Source organism: Coenobita brevimanus, chromosome 60 (genome assembly GCF_032717465.1).
Source record: "Coenobita brevimanus isolate Jiangsu-jjx chromosome 60, ASM3271746v2, whole genome shotgun sequence".
NCBI classification, from domain to species: Eukaryota; Metazoa; Arthropoda; class Malacostraca; order Decapoda; family Coenobitidae; genus Coenobita; species Coenobita brevimanus.
The window spans coordinates 21,344,218-21,366,075 of record NC_137013.1 but is presented as its reverse complement, the minus strand read 5'-3'; the positions used below and the strand labels follow the sequence as shown (position 1 = coordinate 21,366,075).

Below are 21,858 nucleotides of genomic sequence, written 5' to 3'. Positions count from 1 at the left end.
TGCTTCGACAATCTACAATTACAACCAACCTCCATATCTCACTACATCTATAAACAGCTACGTCATCAACATATATATATATATATATATATATATATATATATATATATATATATATATATATATATATATAATTTGTTAGTATATATTTAAGTATATATTTATATATATATTTACTAACCCTTCGGCTACGTTCATCGATAATGAGACAACATGAGTGTGATGGTGTTTCGTTACATGCCTATTCCAGGTGTGATTATTAAAGAAAATATCTATTAATGAAGGGATGTAGGGCTGTTTCCATTTATTAAACGCATCAACCCGGTGGCGTCTTTTAAGTTTAGTTTGTTCACATATCGACGATTTTATGAAACTCGGGAAAGCAACGTGCTCATGATGGCTGTATGTAACCATTTCATTTTGAGATGTTTATTTTTTAAGGTGAAGAAAATCGTCAAAAGATTGCAGGAATGGAAAAAGAAATGCATAATAGAAAAGGGATTAAAATATTTAGTGAAGAAAAAATATATCTTATCGCAACACTGTCATTAGCATACTGTGTCAAGTTATTCAAAATATTTAGCTCTTAGTTCAGTGTCGTGTTTTCCTTTATTCTGTCTCCAGATAATATTCATCAGCTTGGGAAAGGCAGTTCTAAATGGAGGGGTTATTATGAGAAGCTGAATAAAATGATTGGACCGTGGTAAGTCATGTAATCGTTGTGAAGTGATCAATGCAGTGTTGCCTTTGTCAGCTTTATTACATGTCCAAGTATGGATTCCTAACCCCCCCCCCCGCCATTTTTTCAGACTTCTGCAGATAAATTACAGCGGCCGGACCAAGTATCGTTGAAGATGGTACAGCGAGGACTGTGTGTGGTGGTGATGATGATGGTCCTGGCGGTGGCCGTGGGTGAGTAACAACCTTCAATGTGTCATTATTAGGACTATAATAAGTAAATTTTACCTGGACTATGCTTGGAACACAAAACTGGTGAAATTATTTAATATTCATGTCAGTCTTGCTTAATACAGTATTTCAAATAATATGTACACGACTCGACCTCTGCTTGTATGCGTCACACACACACACACACACATCTGCAGCTTGATTCTGAACTCTGCCGACAAACTTTCAGGGTTATTTCCCATAAAACAATGCACCGATTGTATTCTATATGGAAATGCGAAAGACTGCAAGGCTGCTGAGACACAGGACATGAGCTTACTGTAGAATAGTGAGATCTGTCCTAGTCTGAGCCAACACAAACGTGTACCATCCCGAACACTGACGTGTTGTCTCGCCCTGCATCTACCTCGCCCGCCCACTTTTTTTTTTTTTGGGGGGGGGGGTACACTTAGTAAGCCAGCCATATTGGCAACGTCGGAGCGAGTTTAGCAAGAAATGATTCGGCAACGTCGCACCTTTGCTCGAGAACAAATGAAACAGTTCGGCTAATCAAACAAAAAATTCAGCAGATAAGCCTTGTGATGACGTTTAACCAACTTGTAACCTAATGTTAACCTACAGTATCGTAATACCTTATTTTATTTGAGAAGAGGACGAAGGTGCGATATGTCATTATGACAAGAAAAAAAAAATCACTACCCGCCCTCCGTCAACAGCTAGTTATGTAATCGTACACGTTGTGTCCAATAGTTGGGGTCTAAATTTGGAAACACACACACACACACACACACACACACAAGACATCCCTATCCTTGACGTCAGACACGCCTGTTCCTACCGGTTGGAAATCCCGTCTTAGTGTACGCTGCTTTGCTGCACATTATCCCAGGCAGCTTCTTGTTCGGGTGAAGGTTTCCGCGCTTCCGGTTCTAGTTGACTCCTCTCGAATGCCTAACACACCATGTGTTCTTGGCTTGCAGTACTGTATTTAACCAATATATGATTGTGTATAACATAGTAACTGAACGATCAGCACCTGACTAAAACTATCAGTGATGTCATACTCAGTATCCAGTCTAGTTGTAGCCTGCAGTGTTCGGACATCTGACCCAGACTTAGGCATCAACTCTATAACCTATGAACAGTGTTACAAATACTCAGTTATGTCTCAAGCAACGGTCGCCCAGGGATTTGATACTTTCATGCTAACAACATAGTATCAGCACCATATCATTATTTACACGGCTCACGATATTCAGAACACGTAAATAGGTAATCCAGATGCTACTACTGTGTTGGATGTCACGGTGTAACTAGATATGTCCTTATGTTCGGTGTTAAGCACTGCCTGGCAACTCTGTTGCGCTAGATTTCTGTCTAGTCATGTCTTCGAAATAGTCTTTGTAGGTGAAACTTTACAGAATGAAAGAAAAGCATTCGGGAACCGAATGCTAATCGCCCGCCTGAATACACTGTTGGCCAAGTCCAAGATTTGGGCCATATCTTGACACCCTGAAGGTTTCTTGTTGATAGCGGAAGCTGTTCAAGAGATAGCATGGTGCTAAAGGCGGGCGATAAAAACAAGTTGACTTTTGACAGCAATTTTGGTGACCTTGACCTTGACCCCGAGTGCCCATTTTCCAACTCGTCCAAGATATTGGCCATATCTTGATACCCCGAAGGTTTCATGATGATAACACACGCGGTTCGTGAGATATAATGAGAACACACACACACACACACACACACACACACACACACACACACACACTGAGACAGGCAAGCATATTATCGTTCTGCCTTGGTAAAAGGAGGGCGATTATAATTAATGCTTATTTTTCATCATAGAAGTGATCCTCAAAGTTTTTCGGTAGAGTTCAGAATCATGCTGTATATGTATGTGGCTGCTCGCACCCAGGTAAGAGTGAACGGAGATTGGAGTAATGAGTTTTCCGTGAATATTGGTGTGCATCACGGGTCAGTTTTGAGTCCCATGTTGTTTATCGTGGTACTTGAAGCCCTCTCACGTGACTTCAGAAACGGACTCCCGTGGGAGATGTTGTATGCTGATGAGTTGGTGTTGCTTGCAGAGAATGAAAGGGAGGCAGAGGAAAGATTTAGGAAGTGGAGAGATGGTATGGGGCACAAGGGCTTAAGGGTAAATGCAGATAAAACAAAAGTGATGATATCTAGGGTTGGTCGCGGTACAGCCAAAAAAAGAGGGAGAGTGCAGTTTGCCACAAGGGCATGGGAAGTATTCCATCTTGTACAGTGTTTGTGGTAAATGGGTGCACAAGAGATGTAGTGGTATTAGAGGTAGACTGCGAGATAATGCTGATTTTATGTGTGCGGCGTGTCAGGGAGAGCAAGTGGAGATTGTCAGGCATGAAAGGATTGAACTTGCTAGTGAATCTCTTGAGTGTGTGGAAGAGTTTTGTTATCTAGGAGACATGTTATGTGCTGGAGGTGGAGCCGGCTAGGGTGACAAGTGGTTGGAAGAAGTTCAGGGAGCTGTTGCCTCTCCTGACACTGAGAGGATTCTCCCTACGTGCTAAGGAGTCTTTGTATGCAGCATGTGTTAGGAGTGTGATGCTGTATGGTAGTGAGACCTGGACAGTAAAGGAAGAGGTTATTCACATGCTCAAACGTACGGAAATGACAATGATTAGGTGGATGTGCAGTGCGTCCCTGCGTGCAAGGCCTGGAGGGGGGGGGGGACTTACGATGGAAGAGTTGAGAGGTAGGATGGGACTGGAGTGTATTGGTGTTGTGATGAGGAGAGGTAAATTGAGATGGTTTGGGCATGTGGGGATGATATAATTGGGTGCAGAAGGTGAGAAGTGTTAATATTGGGGGTGGGGTTGCGAGGGATAGACCGAGAAAGACGTGGGACGAGGTCATTGTGACATCAGGGTTAAGGGACTGAACAGGGAGGCTGCCATAGATCGTACAGCACTGAGAGCCGTCATTAGGTGACCAAGGCCGACGCTTGCAAGCATGTTGGAGCCTTCAAAAACGAAACGAAACGAAACGAAACGATGTCTCTCAGTCTATCTATATCTGTCTATCTACAATATGTACAGTATGCATGTATTCATGTACGTATACAGCAGTTTTTTCGTGGTAGGTGGGGTTACCGATTATCATTCCACATAACGCAGGGCTACTTCCATGTGACTCTAAAACGAGTGACAAGCCGATTGGTTTGGTGTAATCCGGTAAACCATTACTACTGGGAATTGTAACCGTACATTCCAAAATATGCCTGGTGGTTTAGTGACTAAAAGAGCTCCAGTTGGATATGGCCCACAAGGGTTTTATACCTGAGAGATAGCTGGGGTTTATTTCTCTCATGATACCTCCGACATTCGTTTTTTTTTTTTTTTTTTTTCCAGTGGAAGTATTCCACTCTCTTAGTGAAGCATCTTTCCTATGTAAGTGCGAATCTTATAAAAACATATCCACGCACACCGAGCTATTACAGTGTAGGTGGAAATGAATTTAAGCTCATCCAGTCACGATGGTTGACATGGTGTGTATATATTAACGAGAAGTTGTAATAAAACAACAATTGCCAAGTTACTGACACGCCCTGCATACCATGTGTATGGCCTATTAATCAGTTTCCCATTTTTATCGCCTGCTTTTAGAAGGCAGAGCGATAATGTTTTTGCCCTCCTCTGTGTGTGTGTGTTCTTACCTAATTGTACTTACCTAATTGTATCTTTACAGGAATGAGTCAAGCTCGTACTGTCCCGTGTCTTAAACCATATTTATCGTACATATCCTTAAATTTGTGAATTGTTTTGGCACACACTATTTCATTCGGTAGCGCATTCCACTGATCAGTTGCTCTGTTGGGGAAACTGAATTTCCTTACGTCTTTATCACCTCTCTTCTTATGCAGTTTTTTGCAGTGTCCTCTTGCTGATCCTTCCCAATATGTTAAGTAATCATTTATGTCTATTTTCTCCTTTCCTGATATGCACTTATATAGCATTATCATGTCACCTCTTTTCCTTCTCTCCTGTAGTGTTGGTAGATTCAGTTTATTTAGTCTTTCTTCATAGCTTAGATCCCTTAAGTTTGGTATCCATCTTGTAGCGGCCCTTTGAGCTTTTTCAATCTTGTCTATGTGTTTCTTGAGATGAGGACTCCAGACTACTGATGCATACTCCAGGGTTGGTCTAATGAATGATGTTATTATCCTTCTTAGCATGTCTTCATTTACGTATGTGAATGCTATTCTCATATTTGCAAGCAGTGTATACATGTTCCGTACCTTCTCACTGATGTGGTGTGTGTGTGTGTGTGTGTGTGTGTGTGTGTGTGTGTGTGTGTGTGTGTGTGTGTGTCTGTTCCCATTATATCTCATGAACGGCTTAGGCATCAAGATATGGCCAAAATCTTGGACGAGTTCGAAAATGGGCACTCGGGGTCAAGATTAAGTTCACCAAAATGGCTGCCAAAGACAATTAAATCGCCCACCTTTAGCACCATTATATCTCATGAATGGCTCCGGCTATCAACATGAAACCTTCAGGTTGTCAAGGTATGGCCAAAATCTTGGACTTTTTCGACAGCATATTCTGGCGGGCGATTAGCATTCGGCTCCCGAATACTTTTCATTCATTCTATTTATCTATTTATATTCTTCATTGCTCTTGTTCCTTAGTCCTTCATATTCCTCCTTAGTTATTCACACTGCTTCATAAAACTTGCTACCGCGTCCTTCATCGTCCGTTTTTGTTACTCATGGTTCCTTAAACTTGTTTTTCAAATTTCATTTTTTTTTTGTTCATAGTTCATCATAAAGCTTGCATCTAACTTCTGTGTTATTCACATTTATTCATAGCCTTGCTCTTCAGTCTCATTATGGTTCTTAGTTATTCATAATTCATAGTCCTTGTTCCTCGGTTTATCATACCTCTTCTTACATACTCCTAATTTTTTCAGTTTTTCTTTCCTAGTCTTTAATAGTTCATTCCACTCAGCTGCTCTCGTGAGCCAGGTAACTTACAGTCATACCACCTGACGTGTTCCCATCATATGCCACAGGCACCCAAGTTGCTTACATCCTCACTACCTGACTGGGTTTCCTCTCCAAGGCCACAGGTACCCAGGTAACCATTGTGGTCCCAAGACCTTATGCATTCCTGTACAGGCCACGCGTACTTGGTCTTACACAGTCCTAAGTCTTTCTCTGTTTTTCTTAGTTCTCCCTTCCCCTCCCCTCCCCTACCCAGGCCACAGATTCTCTGGTAACTTATAACAACGCCTTCTGATGTGCCCTCGCTCCTCTCCTCTGGGGCACAGACACCCATGTTGTTTATTTTAACACAACCTGACCGGCCCCCTCCTTCCCTTACCCCTGGCCACAGGTACACGAGTAATTTATATCAATACAAGCTGACGTTCCCCCTCCTTCCTCTCCGCTAGAACACAGGTAACTGGGTACTTTTTATCAACACAACCTCACTTCCATCCGCTCCTCCCCCAGGCCACAGGTACCCACGGTGTACCGATGTGGGTTGCCCAAAGATCTTCGATCCCGTGTGTGGCAGCGACGGCGTCACCTACGACAACACGTTACTTCAAAATCGCCTGTTGTAAAAAATCCACGTCTCAGGCTCGTACACAAGGGGCAGTGCAGACGTGAGTTGTTGTTTAGAATATGACAATATTACTAGCATCGTTATGACGAAGTACAGCATTCATTATCATTGATGAACCTTCGCGTTGTCACGCTCTGAACACTGGATGGAGGGAAAACATCTGCGACGTTCACCCAGGAGCCCAACTTTCTCATATTTCTCTGCTCTTAGGGCTTCGGAAAGACTCTGGTTCGATTGATATGAGTCTCAGTTTGCTGCAAGGTGGCGCTAGTTCCCTTCACGGTGTATGTGCTGTACTGCACTTACAGGACAACCCCACAGCAGCAGTCACATAAATGTGGTCAACGGGTTTGCTTTGCTAAAACGACTGGGGTTAAGCAACAACATCATCAACACCAGTATTTATCGATTTTGCAAAGCAGGATGATGTTCAACTCCCATTCGCAAAATACAAAATTCTCAGGACCAGAAGGGAACAAAAGAAATAGGGTGACGAATGCTAATCGCCCGCCACAAGCTACCTAGATATTGAACGTGAAGAAAATGTTTACCAGTTGCTGGGTTAATGGCCAAAATGCAATGTGATATATGGCGGCTGGCATTCGGTCATCTTTGACTAAATCCTCACCAAAAGTTAATCACCTCTGTCCATCCACACAGTTGCTATTTCCTGAAGGCTTGGTGAAAATTCGTCCAAAACTTTTCGGGATTTTTTGGAAATGGACACACACACGCCGACAAAAACTATATCGCTTCGCCTTGCTAAAAGTAGACGATACGACACGAAAATCTTGATAAATTCTGCGGACGTTGCCACCCACACTTCTATCCGTTGCTGAGATATTGGCCAAAATGCAATTTGATACGGTACATGGCGGTTGGCATTCGGTCGTCTTTGATCAAATCCTCACCAAAAGTAAACACTTCTGCCCATCCACACAGTTCCTACTTCCTGAAGGTTTGATGAAAATTCTCCCACAACTTTCCGATATGTTTTGGGAACACACACACACACACACACACACACACACACACACACACACACACAGAGGAAAAGCAAATGGTCCTGATGAAATTTCATGTTGGGTGCTACGAGAATGTGCAAAGGAGTTAAGTAAACCATTATTTTTAATTTTCAAGAAATCCTTGAGTCAAGGTAAACTACCTGATATTTGAAAAAAAAAAAACAAATATTGTCCCCTTATTCAAGAAAGGGAATAGACAAAATCCACTCAACTACCGACCAGTATCACTGACCAGTGTTGTAAGCAAGGTATTAGAAAAGCTTATAAGAAAAGCTGGGGTAAATCATCTAGAAGAACACAATATGATAACAGAAAGACAGTTTGGTTTCAGAAAAGGAAAATCATGTGTTACTAATCTGTTGAGCTACTATGACAGAGTAACAGACACAATACAGGAAAGAGAAGGATGGGTGGACAGTATCTGTTTAGATTTCAAGAAAGCATTTGACACAGTACCACACCAAAGACTTTTATGGAAACTGTACCATCAAGGAGGAATTCGAGGCAAAGTGTTTTGTTGGATGCAAGATTTTCTCATAAAAAGAGAAATGAGAACAGTACTAAGGGGAAACTACTCATCATGGAAAGAAGTAACTAGTGGAGTACCACAGGGCTCAGTGCTGGCACCAATCATGTGTTTAGTGTATATAAATGATATAAACAGTAACACTGGAAATGAAAGCTATCTAAATATGTTTGCAGATGATGCAAAAATACAAAGGAGAATTGCTAACACAGACTCTTACAAAGAGCTACAAGAAGAATTAAATAAACTTCATGAATGGAGTAATACATGGCAAATGGAATTCATTGTGGACAAGTGTCATGTAATCAAGTTTGGTAAAAGTGGAAAAAGACCTGATTGGGATTATACGTTAGGAAATAAAACCCTACACACATCAGAAAGAGAGAAGGACCTAGGTGTGATTATCAATAACAGACTATCTCCGGCTGACCACATCAGTGAGAAGGTACGGAACATGTATACACTGCTTGCAAATATGAGAATAGCATTCACATACATAAATGAAGACATGCTAAGGAAGATAATAACATCATTTATCAGACCAACCCTGGAGTATGCATCAGTAGTCTGGAGTCCTCTTCTCAAAGAACACATAGACAAGATTGAAAAAGTTCAAAGGACTGCTACAAGATGGGTACCAAGCTTAAGGGATCTAAGCTATGAAGAAAGACTAAATAAACTGAATCTACCAACACTACAGGAGAGAAGGAAAAGAGGTGACATGATAATGGTATATAAATGCATATCAGGGAAGGAGAAAATAGACATAAATGATTACTTAACATATGGGGAAACATCAGCAACAGGACACTGCAATAAACTGGATAAGAAGAGAGGTGATAAAGACGTAAGGAAATTCAGTTTCCCAAACAGAGCAATTGATCAGTGGAATGCACTGCCGAATGAAATAGTGTGTGCCAAAACAATTCACAAATTTAAGGATATGTACGATAAATATGGTTTAAGACACGGGACAGTACGAGCTTGACTCATTCCTGTAAAGATACAATTAGGTAAGAACAATTAGATAAGAACACACACACACACACACCAGAGAGGCAGCACATCCATCACCTCACTCTGCGCTGGCCACAACTGGCCACACCTAAATAGTATCTTTATGAGTCAAGCTCTGTACTAGGTTAAATTAAGTGATGGTCTAATCTGGTAGCGCAAGTATAAGCAAAAGTGTTGTCCCAAAAACAGAATACACCCAATTAGTGCAACAATCCTTTGATACAACGAATCATCAGCTAGGTGTCGTCTGTCACCAGGCAGGTAGCACGGGGATGCAAACTTGTAAGTAGAAGTTATTTTTCTCAGTGAGAATTACCACAAGATGAGCACCATCATTAGCAAAGTGCAGAAGGAAGGAGTTAAGAAAAGGGATGAAGGCAGAAAACAGGATGATGAGTTCTACACAAAACTGGTTGAAGTGAATTACCTGGAGAAAACTTTTCAAAGTAAAATATATGAAATTAAGAAGCAATTACGCATGCAGAAGGAAGAAAAAGAAAAATTAGTAAAAGCATTGAACAAAAAAGACACAACAATAGATGAGCTGTCAGCTGAGGTAGGTTCACTTAGAAGGAAGATAGTGAAATGGAAAGTACCGTTGTCAGCCATGAGAGTATTATGGAAAAGTTCAGAAATGATACAATCAGGCATGGAAGCAGTGTGATAGACCAAAGCAGTGACACCAGAAAGAAGATAACCCGAGTGAACTAAGTGATGAGAAGTTGCAAAGATGAAGTAGACACAACTTATGCTGAAATGGTAAAAGTAAAGAAAGACTTAGAATCAAAAGTAGAAGAAAAAAATAGCAAGGAAGTGAAAGAAATCATTAAAAGCAACCCAAAACTGGTCAAAGATTCGGCAGATATCAGCAAATCTATAGTAATCATTGGTATAGATGAAGAAATAATAAAATTTCGAGAGACTAAATAAAGATTGTAAATATAATGAACATATTGAAGGAAGTATCAGAGGAAATCTGTGACAGAGGAACACAAAAGCCTAGGAAAATATGAGAGAAATAAATCAAGGCTTCTGGAAGTAACCTTCCAGAGTGTGAACACAGTGGAGGAAATACTAAAATATGCAAACAGACTCATGGAAAAAGAGGAAATAAAAAAAAAAGTATGGATAAAAAATGTTTAACTAAAGAGGGATTGGGAAAGGAGAAGGAGGAGGAAGCAAAAACAAAGAACAAGGAAAGATTAGAGGAAGAGTAAATTTTTAAAACAAAGTAATTGGATCGCAGGTACGTGAGTGCTACATAGCCAACAGGGAATAAAAATAAGGAAGGTAGTACAGTAGACTCAAGCTATGGCAAGTATGTAAACAAGATGATTAAGCTGATGTATTCATATGTAGATGGAATGGTGTCTACATTATCATAGATGAAAGACTATACCAAAGAAAAGTAACCACATATTATTTGCTTAATTGAAACAACATTAACCCCAATGATATCAAACTATATCCTAAACTTAGAGGAATACAATATATGGAGAAGAGACAGAAATTTAAGAAAAGGAGAAGGAATTATAATCATAACAAAGAAAAATCTACAAGTCAAAGAAATAGAACTATATATAACCTCACAAGTAGAACTGATTGCATTAGAGATTAACTCTCCTCCCGTTACTGGCTCCCTTCGACCTCTGTCTCTTCGCCGCACTGTTACATCTATATCTTTTTTCTGTCGCTACTTCAATGGTCACTGCTCCTCTGAACTGTCTGCTTGCATCCTTCCACCACTACGGCGGCCATGTAGCACCCATCAACCAACAAACTCTCATCCCTTTTCTGTCCAACTCTGTAATCCAAGAGTTAACCGCTACTCCCTGTCCTTCATGTATGCAACAAATCAATCCTGGAATTGTGTCCATCTGTCTGTTTTTCGTACTGCCTCCGATCTCCAGTCTTTCAGGCGCAGTTTGTCCAAGCATCTCGAAAAGAATGTATCTTGAATTTGGCTTTATCTTTTTTTTTTTTTTTTTTTTTTGTGTGTGTGTGTGTGTGAACAATTTGTAGGCCCCTGCATTTGCTTTTGTGCTGATCACCACTATGTACTGATGGAAAAAACACACACACAGAAAAACCACTTACAAATAGTAATAAGTGACCAGTACATTTAAAATGAAGAAGTTTATGAATATATGAGATATATGAGGAACTGTTATTAGTAATACATAGTAAAACATCATAATAAATGGACCTAACATAAGGGGTGTCCAGAGAGAGATTGGACTTGTTCCAGGTCTGAGCAAGACTTGAAAACTGCTTAAAAAACAGACAATGGCCATGCTAGACCCAATGTCAGAAATGAAATACTCTGCCAGAACTTGGTTGAAGTTCACTCCCGGACTTACATTCAGACTTGCACCATGACTTGCTGCAAGAGTTGCTTCCCTTTTAGGGGAATAGAAGTCAGTACACTAACTCATAATGGGGCTGGGAGAAAGAAAGCTCCAGGCAGGAGGCCGTGACCCTGCTCCCGAGAAATCAAAACAGAAAGAGGGACCGTGCGTCTCCTTGTCTAAGTTGTTTCCCCTTTCCAGTGTTGCCAAATCTCCCCTTAGAGGCCCTTATGATAAAAAGGACTTTTAAATTGTCTATGATATTTTCTTTTAGAAGTGTGGATAAACATTACAAAATATATAGGACCTCACTGGTAACATATTAGTCTCAAGTGGCATCGTTCAACCGAAAATAATAAATACTGAATCGATGTAAATAATACATAACATCACGACAAAAATGTATAAAAACATGGGATATTACAGTGCAAGGTGCAAAAGCATTTCGGCATTTATTTTCAACCTGCACAGTTCCTTCTTCCTTGCATAAAAAAGATGGACACACACACACACACACATACACACACACAAAGTTAAACGATCCACCGTACTGGTTAGCCCGCGAGGATCTCGGCGAGCTGAAAGAGAACTCCCACTGAAAAAGAAAAATTAATTTCCAAATGTTATGCATAATATATTTTTTATCACGAATCGTATAGCAACCGAATCCAATATACTGAGACTAGGCTATAATTATAAAAGGGGAGAAGCAGCATTATTAACTGCAACAAACGGGAATTTTTAGATGATTTTCATGTTAATTTGTCCGTCCTCCTAACTTTAACAGCCCAGCCGAGAGGTGCAAGGTTACTTACGTAGATCAGGGATTTAAACAGTTACTAACTGCTAGCCAGTGAGTGGTTTTATGTAACTGGTAAGTTTGTGGACTGTTTTAAGATTGTATGGACTTGATGGTGGGTTACTAAAAGGGGTGAACAGTTTGTATGTAAATAGTAGAGCATGTGTAAGAGTGGGAAATACTGTGAGTGGTTGGTTTCCAGTGAGAGTGGGGCTGCGGCAGGGATGTGTGCTGTCGCCTTGGTTGTTTAATATTTATATGGATGGTGTTGTAAGGGAGGTGAATGCAAGAGTTTTAGGTGGAGGTCTCAGTCTGGTGAATGTTGATGGTAGAGAGTGGAATCTGAAGCAGCTGCTGTTTGCAGATGATACTGCACTGGTGGCTGATTCAGAGGAGAGATTGAGACAGTTGGTAGAGGAGTTTGGAAGGGTGTGTGAAAGGAGGAAATTGAAAGTAAATGAGAATAAGAGTAAAGTGATGAAGTGTACGATTTCGGTAGATGGTAGGAGGATGAAAATAGTTTTGAATGGTGAGTTGCTTGAGGAGGTAGATTGTTTTAAGTATTTAGGGTCACATGTTGCTGTGGATGGAAGAATAGATGCAGAAGTGAAGTTTAGAATGAATGAAGTAGGAAAGGTGCTGGGAGGAATGAAAAAAGTGTTTAGATGTTGTTCGCTTAGAATGGATGTAAAGAGAAGGGTGTATGAGGGTGTTGTGGTACCGACTGCGTTATATGGGGCTGAAACATGGAATATGGGTGTAGCAGAGAGGAAAAGCTTGAGTGTAACGGAGATGAGGTGTCTGAGGAGTATGTGTGGATCAAGTGAGAAATGATGAAGTGCGAAGGAGAACTGGAGTTGTTTGGGAGATGGTCGATCGAGTTGAGAAGAGGGTGTTGCGATGGTTTGGGCATAAGGAGAGAATGGATAATGAGCGATTGGTGAAAAAGATAACTAGATCTGATGTGAGAGGTGTAAGGCTGAGAGGGAGACCACGAATAGGATGGATGGACTGTGTGAAGAGAGTGTTGGATGCGAAAGGGATATCTGTTGAACAAGGAAGAGTGGCTGTGCGTGACAGAAATAAATGGAGAGAAATTGTGAATGAATGAATGATGACGCAGCCCTGAGGGGATATTCTCCCGCATTTGGTCTGATAGCTAATCAGGTCAGGTGCGGGTAAGGGGATGGGTCTATTATGATGTGGGGGAGGCAGTGGCTGAATCGGTAGAGAGGCGGCTTGCAGTCCTGATGGACCCAGGTTCGAATCCTGGCTGGGGCAGGGGACAGTTTAAGGATTTGAATTTCATAAAAAGCAGACTTTCCTGATCTACCAGATGACCTGCTGACTTGTCGTAAAAATACCCCCACTAATACCAGTACACCAGTCCTGTATGAGACAGCCCTAGCATATATTCAATATGGATGGTGGGTGTTAGCGCCGAAGTGGTGACATGTGGAGGTGTAGGAGTACTACTGGGCCTTGGGATAGGCTACAGCCCCCAAGATATAGGCCCTGAAGCCTTTGCCCAGAGTCGGACAAAAAAAAAAAAAAAAAAGCTCTACTGTTGGGCCCTGCAGCGGATGTCACTGATTGCACTGCCCAGTTGACCTTCGTGCGGTGTGGTGCGGTGAGGATCTGTCCCTTCTCCCCTTGGGGCTAAGATGCGAATGAATGTGTTTGAGTGGATGAGTAAATTGGGAGTGTGTCGTCCTGTCTCAGCTACCTCCCTTTCCTTGGGGGAAGCAGCCTAGGTATACAGTATAGATGGATAGATAGGTAAATCCCAATCACTCTCAGATGAAATGCCTAATGGATCACATCTTACTGAAGCACCGTTGCAAACTGCACCACTAAGTTCCCCTTGGGTCATGGTTACCACAAGACGTAGTAAATGGATTTATATGGAACAGGCAATTATTTGACTTGAAACTAAGTCTAGACTAATTAACTAAAGCTATCCCCATAGGTGGGTTGGTGTTTGGTGCTCAAACCTATCACAAGCTATTTTTGATATTCTCTCTACACACTAAAGTATAATTTAAATAATTGATTTAAACAAAGTTTTCTTAGTACCTAATATACAGTGATATTATTGCAGTAATTATAACATTACACTGATTATTAACCGATAGTGATTATTTGTTTAAGCTTTAAATGCCAACAAGCCAAATCACAGAAGTATTTTGGAAAGAGTGTGTGCCACGAAAATGTCTGAAAATCAGTTTGGACGTCATCACGAACACAAATTTTGCGTAACTTGCCTAAAAGATTTTCTAGTCCTCTCATTTTCCCTACACTATGAGCACTGAACAATGTATGAATCGCGTCACTGAATCTGGATAAGGATCATCTGCTTCAAAACTTTAAAGAGTGACCCACCAGTTTCATTGTTTCAGGGGATGTATGAAAGTAATCACTTAATTGGATTTTAACCCAAAATGGTTCTCCCTTTTTTAATACTTCCTTACTTTTGAGTCCATGTCATGCCCCTCCCTTCTGTACACTTGCAGGCAAGACCAGCACCAACCAGTGCCCAGACGCGTGTCCCCTGTACTACGACCCCGTGTGTGGCAGTGACGGCAAGACGTACGGCAACACGTGCCTGCTTGGTTTAGTTACCTGTCGCAACCCAGCCATCACGTTTAAGCACGAAGGCGAATGTACAGGTGCGTGATCACTAATTTTAACACATCTGAAGAGAAAGTAATTGTGGTAAATTTATACATGCCACCCAAAACAAACACCTGGGAAAGAGGCGAATATGAAGATCTGGCAAAAGTACAGTTCAAGAGTTTAAGAACATTACTATATAGAATGGAAGAGGAATCTAAAGGAATTACATTAATGTGAGATTTCTATACATATATAAATTGGAATAATCTAGCTGAAAGAAGCCATGAAAACTGATGAGATCAAAAGCTCCTGGATCTTGTGGAGGAGTTTTTCCTAACACATCATGTAAAGGAAAACAACAGAAAAAGAGGACTTGATGATCCATCAGTACTAGATCTTATATTTACCAGGTAAGAAAATGATATTGAAAAAATAATGTATCATTCTTCATTCGGCAAAAGCGACCATGCAGTAATAAATTGCAACTTCAGGACTGCATATGACATAGTTAACGGTAATGAGAGTTACAAGAAGAGTCTAAACTACCAGAAAGGGTAACTACCATGACCTGAAGTAGTACTTCTTAGAAACAGATTGGGAAAAGGAGCTTAGAAGACAAGATTTAAATATTACATATAGAAAATTCTATGATTTTTATGAAGTAGGAGTCAAAAATTACATCCTTCAGCACAATGAAACAGAAATGTAAATAAAGAAAATAAAGAAATGGGTTAATACAAAGTGTAAAAACACATAAGAAAAAAGAGATTTGCTGTGGAACAGATACAGAAGACACAATAGTGAGAGGGCATATAACAATCATTAGCAGACAAGGAAATATTTTACAAGGATAAGGAGACAAGGTCAGAGACAGTTTGAGAAAGCCATTATAAATAAAATTAGTGATCAACCTAAACTATTTTACAGCTACATCCGAAGGAAAACCAAATTGAAAGATAAAATACAGTCCATTATGGATGAGGGGCATCATCTAATACACAAGAGAAAGATATTTGTGAAACACTAAATAAAATTTCCAACCAACTTTTATAGAAGAAATTAATTTTGAAAGAGATGAGACGGAACATGCATGCCCACACATATTACCAGATATACAATATCAGAAAAAGAAGTACAAGAAGAGTTAAGTAAATTAGACAATGAAAAAGCATATGGTCCTGACGAAATTTCAGGTAGGGTGCCATATGAATGTGCAGAAGAGTTAAGCAGACCATTATATTTAATACTCAAGGAATCCTTAGGTCAAGGTAAACTACCTGATATTTGGAAGAAAGCAAACATTGTTTCCATATTCAAGAAAGGAAATAGACAGAATCCACTCAACTACCAACCAGTATCACTGACTAGTGTTGTAAGATTTTAGGAAAGCTGATAAGGAAAGTTTAGGTAAACCATCTAGAAGAACACAGTATGATTACAGAAAGGCAGTTCTGTTTTAGAAAGGGAAAATCATGTGTCACTAATCTACTAAGCTACTATGACAGAGTTTCAGAACCATTACAGAAAAGGGTAAGATGGGTGGACAGTATCTATTTAGATTTCAAGAAAGCATTTGACAGAGTACAGCACTAAAGACATTTATGGAAACTGTAACATCAAGGAGGAATCCAAGGCAAACTGTACTGTTGGATGCAGGATTTTCTCAGAAAAAGGGAAATGAGGACAGTATTAAGGAGAAATTACTTATCATGGAGGGAAGTGACTAGCGGAGTTCCACAGGGCTCAGTGCTGGCACGAAATAAATATTTTTTAGCATATATCAATTACATAGAGAGTAACAATGGAAATGGCAACTAATATGTTTGCTGATGATGCAAAAATACAAAGGAAAATCACTAATACAGATTCGTGCAGAGAGCTACACGAAGAATTTAATAAATTTCATGAATGGAGCAGTAAATTGCAAATGGAATTTAATGTGGACAAATGTCATATAATGAAGTTTGATAAAAGTGAAAAAAGACCAGACTGGTATTATAGGTTAGGAAGTTCAACCCTACACATATCAGAAAGAGAGAAGGACCTAGAAGTAATTATCATTAATAGACTATCTCTGGCTGACTCCATCAGTGAAAAAGTACGTAACATATTGTATACACTGCATGCTAACATGAGAATACCATTCACATATATAAATGAAGACATGCTGAGAAAGATAATAACATCATTCATCAGACCAACCCTGCAGGATGCATCACTAGACTGGAATCCTCGTCTCCAAAAACGTATTATTAAGACTGAAAAAGTACAAATAGCAGCTGCAAAATGGGTACCAAGCTTAAGGGATGTGAGCTACGAAGAAGAGAAGAAAAACTGAGTCTACCAGCACTAAAGGAGAGAAGAAAAAGAGGTCACATGATTATGATATATAAATGCATCTCAGGGAAAGAGAAAATAGACGTAAATGAGTATATAACCCATGGGGAAGCATCAGCAAGAGGACACTGCAAAAAGCTACATTGATCAGTGGAATGCACTGCCGAATGAAATAGTGTGTCCCAGAACTATTAATAAATTTAAGGATATGTATAATAAAAATGGCTTAATACACGGGACAGTGCGAGCTTGACTCATTCCTGTAAAGATTTAATTAGGTAAGAACAATTAGATAAGAACACACACACACACACACACACAGACACACACACGGATTCAATCAAGGCGGACGTGCGACACCAGCGCTCCGTACCGAACCAACACGGCCAGTGGCATTACCTAAATTAGTATCTTTGTATGAGTCAAGCTCTGTACCAGGTTAGACTAAATGATTTTTCATTATTAAAAGGAAAGAAATAATAAGTTTAAATAAGACTTGTTCAAACAGGAAAGAGAACCAAGACGAAAGAATATGCTGAGTCATCTGAGGTTTGTTTAGACCACAACAACACGGGGATTGTAAGTACATACTCTGCACTTTTAGTATTGCAAAATGGATACATACTTTAGTAAAGCAAATGTGGAAAAGAAAAGGGATAAAGGTAAAAAGCAAAATGAGGATTTCTACCAAGAACTGGTTGAAGTGGAGACTCACAATAGACTGGTTGAACGTGTAAACAAACTAGAAATGGCTTTCAAAAATGAAGTTGATGAAATAAAGAAGCAGATGCACTTGCAAAAGGAAGAAATAGAAAAACTAGGAAGGGAGGCCAATAAGAAAGACACAACCATCAGTGAACTAACAGTGGAATTGAGTACACTTAGGAAGAAAATGAGTGAAATGGCAAGTACAGTAGTCAATCACGAGAGTGTTATGGAAGAGTTCAAAAATGACACAGAGATAATTAGGCAAGTAAGCAGTCATATAGACCAGAGTAGTGATACTGAGAAGATAACACAGGTGAATGAATCTGTGCAAAGCTACAAAAATGATGTGGAAACCACGTATGCTGAAATGGTGAAAGTAAAGAAAGACTTAGAAACAAGGGTGGAGGAAAAAAAGCATTAAAAAGGAAGTGAAAAGAATAATCCAAAACAATCCAAAGTTAGTCAGAGATTCAGTAGATGTAAACAAATCTATAGTAATCACTGGTATAGAAGAGGAAGAGGTAAAAAACAAGATCACAAGAGACAAAAAGGAGATGGCAAATGTAATGAGCTTACTGAAAGAAGTATCAGAGGAAATCTGTAGTTAAGACATAGAGGAACACAAAAGGTTAGGGAAATATGAGAAAAGCAAGACAAGACCTCTAAAGGTGACTTTCCAGAGTGTAAACACTGTGGAAGAGATACTAAAAAAATGCAAAGAATCTTATGGAAAAAGAGGAGTTCAAAAATGAATGGATAAAAAGATGCCTAACACAAGAGGAACTGGAATTACTGAAAGAGAAAAGGGAGGAAGCAAAAAAAAAAAAAAAATGAAGGAAGCTCAGAAGAGGAAAAGAAGAATTTTTTTTTACAAAGTAATAGGCTTGCAGGTATGAAAGTGGTACACAGACAGGATGGAATAAAAAGGGGGAAGGTAGTAGAACCATTTGATGATAAGTATATGAACAAGATGATAAAGTTGATGTACTCAAATGTGGATGGAATGGTAACTAAATTACTAGAGATGAATGATTATGTCAGAGAAAATGAATCACAAATAATATGCCTAACTGAAACAAAATTAACACCAAGGATATCCAATGACATACTAAACTTAGAGGAATACAATATATGGAGAAGAGACAGAAATTTAAAAAAAGGAGGAGGAATTATAATATTAACTAAGAAAAATCTGAAAGTCAATGAAATAAAACTAGATATACCATCACAAGTAGAACTGATTGCAGTAGAGATCAACACATCTGAAGGTAAAGTAATTGTAGCCAATTTGTACATGCCACCCAGATCAAACACATGGGAAAGAGATGAATATGAGGGCCTGGCAGAGAGTACAATTCAGAGTTTAAGATCATTACTACATAAAATGGAAGAGAAATCAGAAAGAATTATACTAACTGGGGACTTCAATACAAATATAAATTGGAATACTCTAGATATAATTAGCCAAGAAAGCTGTTGGGACCAAAAGCTCCTGGATCTCGTACAAGGGTTCTTCCTAACGCAACATGTGAGGGAAACCACCAGAAAAAGAGGACTTGATGTACCTTCAGTGCTAGATCTAATATTTACTAGGCAAGAAAATGATATTAACAGTTTAATATATCACCCTCCACTTGGCGAAAGCGATCATGCAGTACTGAATTATAACTTCAGAATAGCATATGACATAGTAAACAGCAATGACAGTTACAAAAAGAGCCTAAACTATAAAAAGGGAAATTATCAAGACCTAAAGAAGTATTTCTTAGAAGTTGATTGGGAAAATGAGCTTAGAGGACAAGATTTAAATGCTGCATATAAAAAATTCTGTGAATTTTATGAAATAGGAGTCCAGAAGTACATCCCACAGCACAAAGAAGCAGATAAGGAAATACAGAAATGGTTCAATACAGAATGTAAATAATCAAAAGAAAGAAGAGATTTGTTGTGGAATAGATACAGAAGACATAATAGTGAAAGGGCGTATAATAATTACAAACAGGCAAGAAACGATTATACAAGAATAAGGAGGGAAGCCCAAAAACAGTTTGAGAAGGATATAATAAATAAAAGTAGTGATCAACCAACGCTGTTTTACAGCTATATCAGAAGCAAAACCAAAATAAAAGATATAATACAATCAATTACGGACGAGGGAATCACTTATACACAAGAGAAAGATATTTGTGAAGCACTAAATAAGAATTTCCATTTAGTTTTTACAGAAGAAAAAAATTTTGAGAGGGACTATGTGGAACATGCATGTCCACACATACTACCAGATATACAAATAGCAGAAAAAGTAATACAGGAGGAGTTTAGTAGATTAGACAGAGGAAAAGCAAGTGGTCCTGATGAAATTTCATGTTGGGTACTACGAGAATGTGCAGAGGAGTTAAGTAAACCATTATTTTTAATTTTCAAGAAATCCTTGAGTCAAGGTAAACTACCTGATATTTGGAAAAAAGCAAATATTGTCCCCTTATTCAAGAAAGGAAATAGACAAAATCCACTCGACTACCGACCAGTATCACTGACCAGTGTTGTAAGCAAGGTATTAGAAAAGCTTATAAGAAAAGCTTGGGTAAATCATCTAGAAGAACACAGTATGATAACAGAAAGACAGTTTGGTTTCAAAAAAGTAATATCATGTGTTACTAATCTGTTGAGCTACTATGACTGAGTAACAAACACAATACAGGAAAGGGAAGGATGGGTGGACAGTACCTATTTAGATTTCAAGAAAGCTTTTGACATAGTACCACACCAAAGACTTTTATGGAAACTGTACCATCAAGGAGGAATTCGAGGCAAACTGTTTTGTTGGATGCAAGACTTTTAAAAAGAGATGAGAACAGTACTAAGAGGAAACTACTCATCATGGAAAGAAGTGACTAGTGGAGTACCACAGGGTTCAGTGTGGCACCAATCATGGTTTTAGTGTATATAAATGATATAAACAGTAAAACTGGAAATGAGAGCTATCTGAATAAGTTTGCAGATGATGCAAAAATACAAAGGAGAATTACTAACACAGACTCTTGTAAAGAGCTACAAGAAGAATTAAATAAACTTCATTGCGTATGAGTCTGGGGGAAATAGCAGATAGATTATTTTCTGGTTAGGAGGGCCGATAGGAGGTTAGTGAGGGATGTTAAAGTTATAGGAAGTGAGAAGTGTGTGCAGCAGCACAAACTATTGATTTGTGATATGGTGCTTAAAGAATAAATGATGAAAAAGAGGACTTATGTACCTAGGAGGAAAATATGGAAGCTGAAAAACCAAGTAGTAAGGGATGCCTTCTATAGCGAGTTGAGGAGAGTGGTGGCTGAACAGGGAGCTGTAGACAGAGGCGTTAATGAACAGTACAGAGCCCTCAAGAACAATTTCTTGAGAGTTACTGATGTAACATGCGGCTGGACAAGAGGACCACCAGGACATAAAGTAACTTGGTGGTGGGATGAGGGTATAGAAGCTGCAATTAAGGAGAAAAGAAGGCTTTTCCGGGAATGGAAGAAGGGTGGTAGCAAAGAGGAATATTTGGCTGCCAAGCGTAGGGCTAGGAGAGAGGTATACAGGGCAAAGTCTGAGTCAGAGAGACAATTACTTGATAACCTAAATAATGGGGAAAGGAAAAATATATTTAGGGTGGCAGGTCAGGTGAAGAGGGATAATCGGGATATCATAGGTGAGCAGTGTGTGAAGAATGATGAAGGAAGGGTAGTGGTGAACAGTGAGGATATTAAAGATACATGGAGAGAGCATTATAACCGGTTGTTGAATGAGGAGTTTGACTGGGACAGGGAAGGTTTGGAGCCAGCAGATCCAGTGTCTGGCCCTTGGCCTTTGATTGATACTGCTACTGTGAGTGAGGCAATAGGCAGGATGAGGGTGGAGAAGGCAGCAGGTGTGTATGGGTTGACTGCCGAAATGTTGAAGGCCTCAGGCGATATAGGGG

General features: G+C 39.5%; 1 protein-coding gene across 1 annotated transcript in view; it reads left to right on the top strand.

Moving 5' to 3' along the window:
- The first annotated feature begins 396 nt into the window (after nucleotides 1–396).
- LOC145403312 (uncharacterized) overlaps nucleotides 397–21,858 on the top strand; it is a 148,399-nt gene continuing 126,937 nt past the window's right edge. Inside the window, exons 1-3 of the mRNA XM_080275110.1 lie at nucleotides 397–402; nucleotides 810–912; nucleotides 14,753–14,908. Coding sequence (XP_080131236.1) covers nucleotides 397–402; nucleotides 810–912; nucleotides 14,753–14,908 — 265 coding nt within the window. The remainder of the gene's footprint in view (nucleotides 403–809; nucleotides 913–14,752; nucleotides 14,909–21,858) is intronic.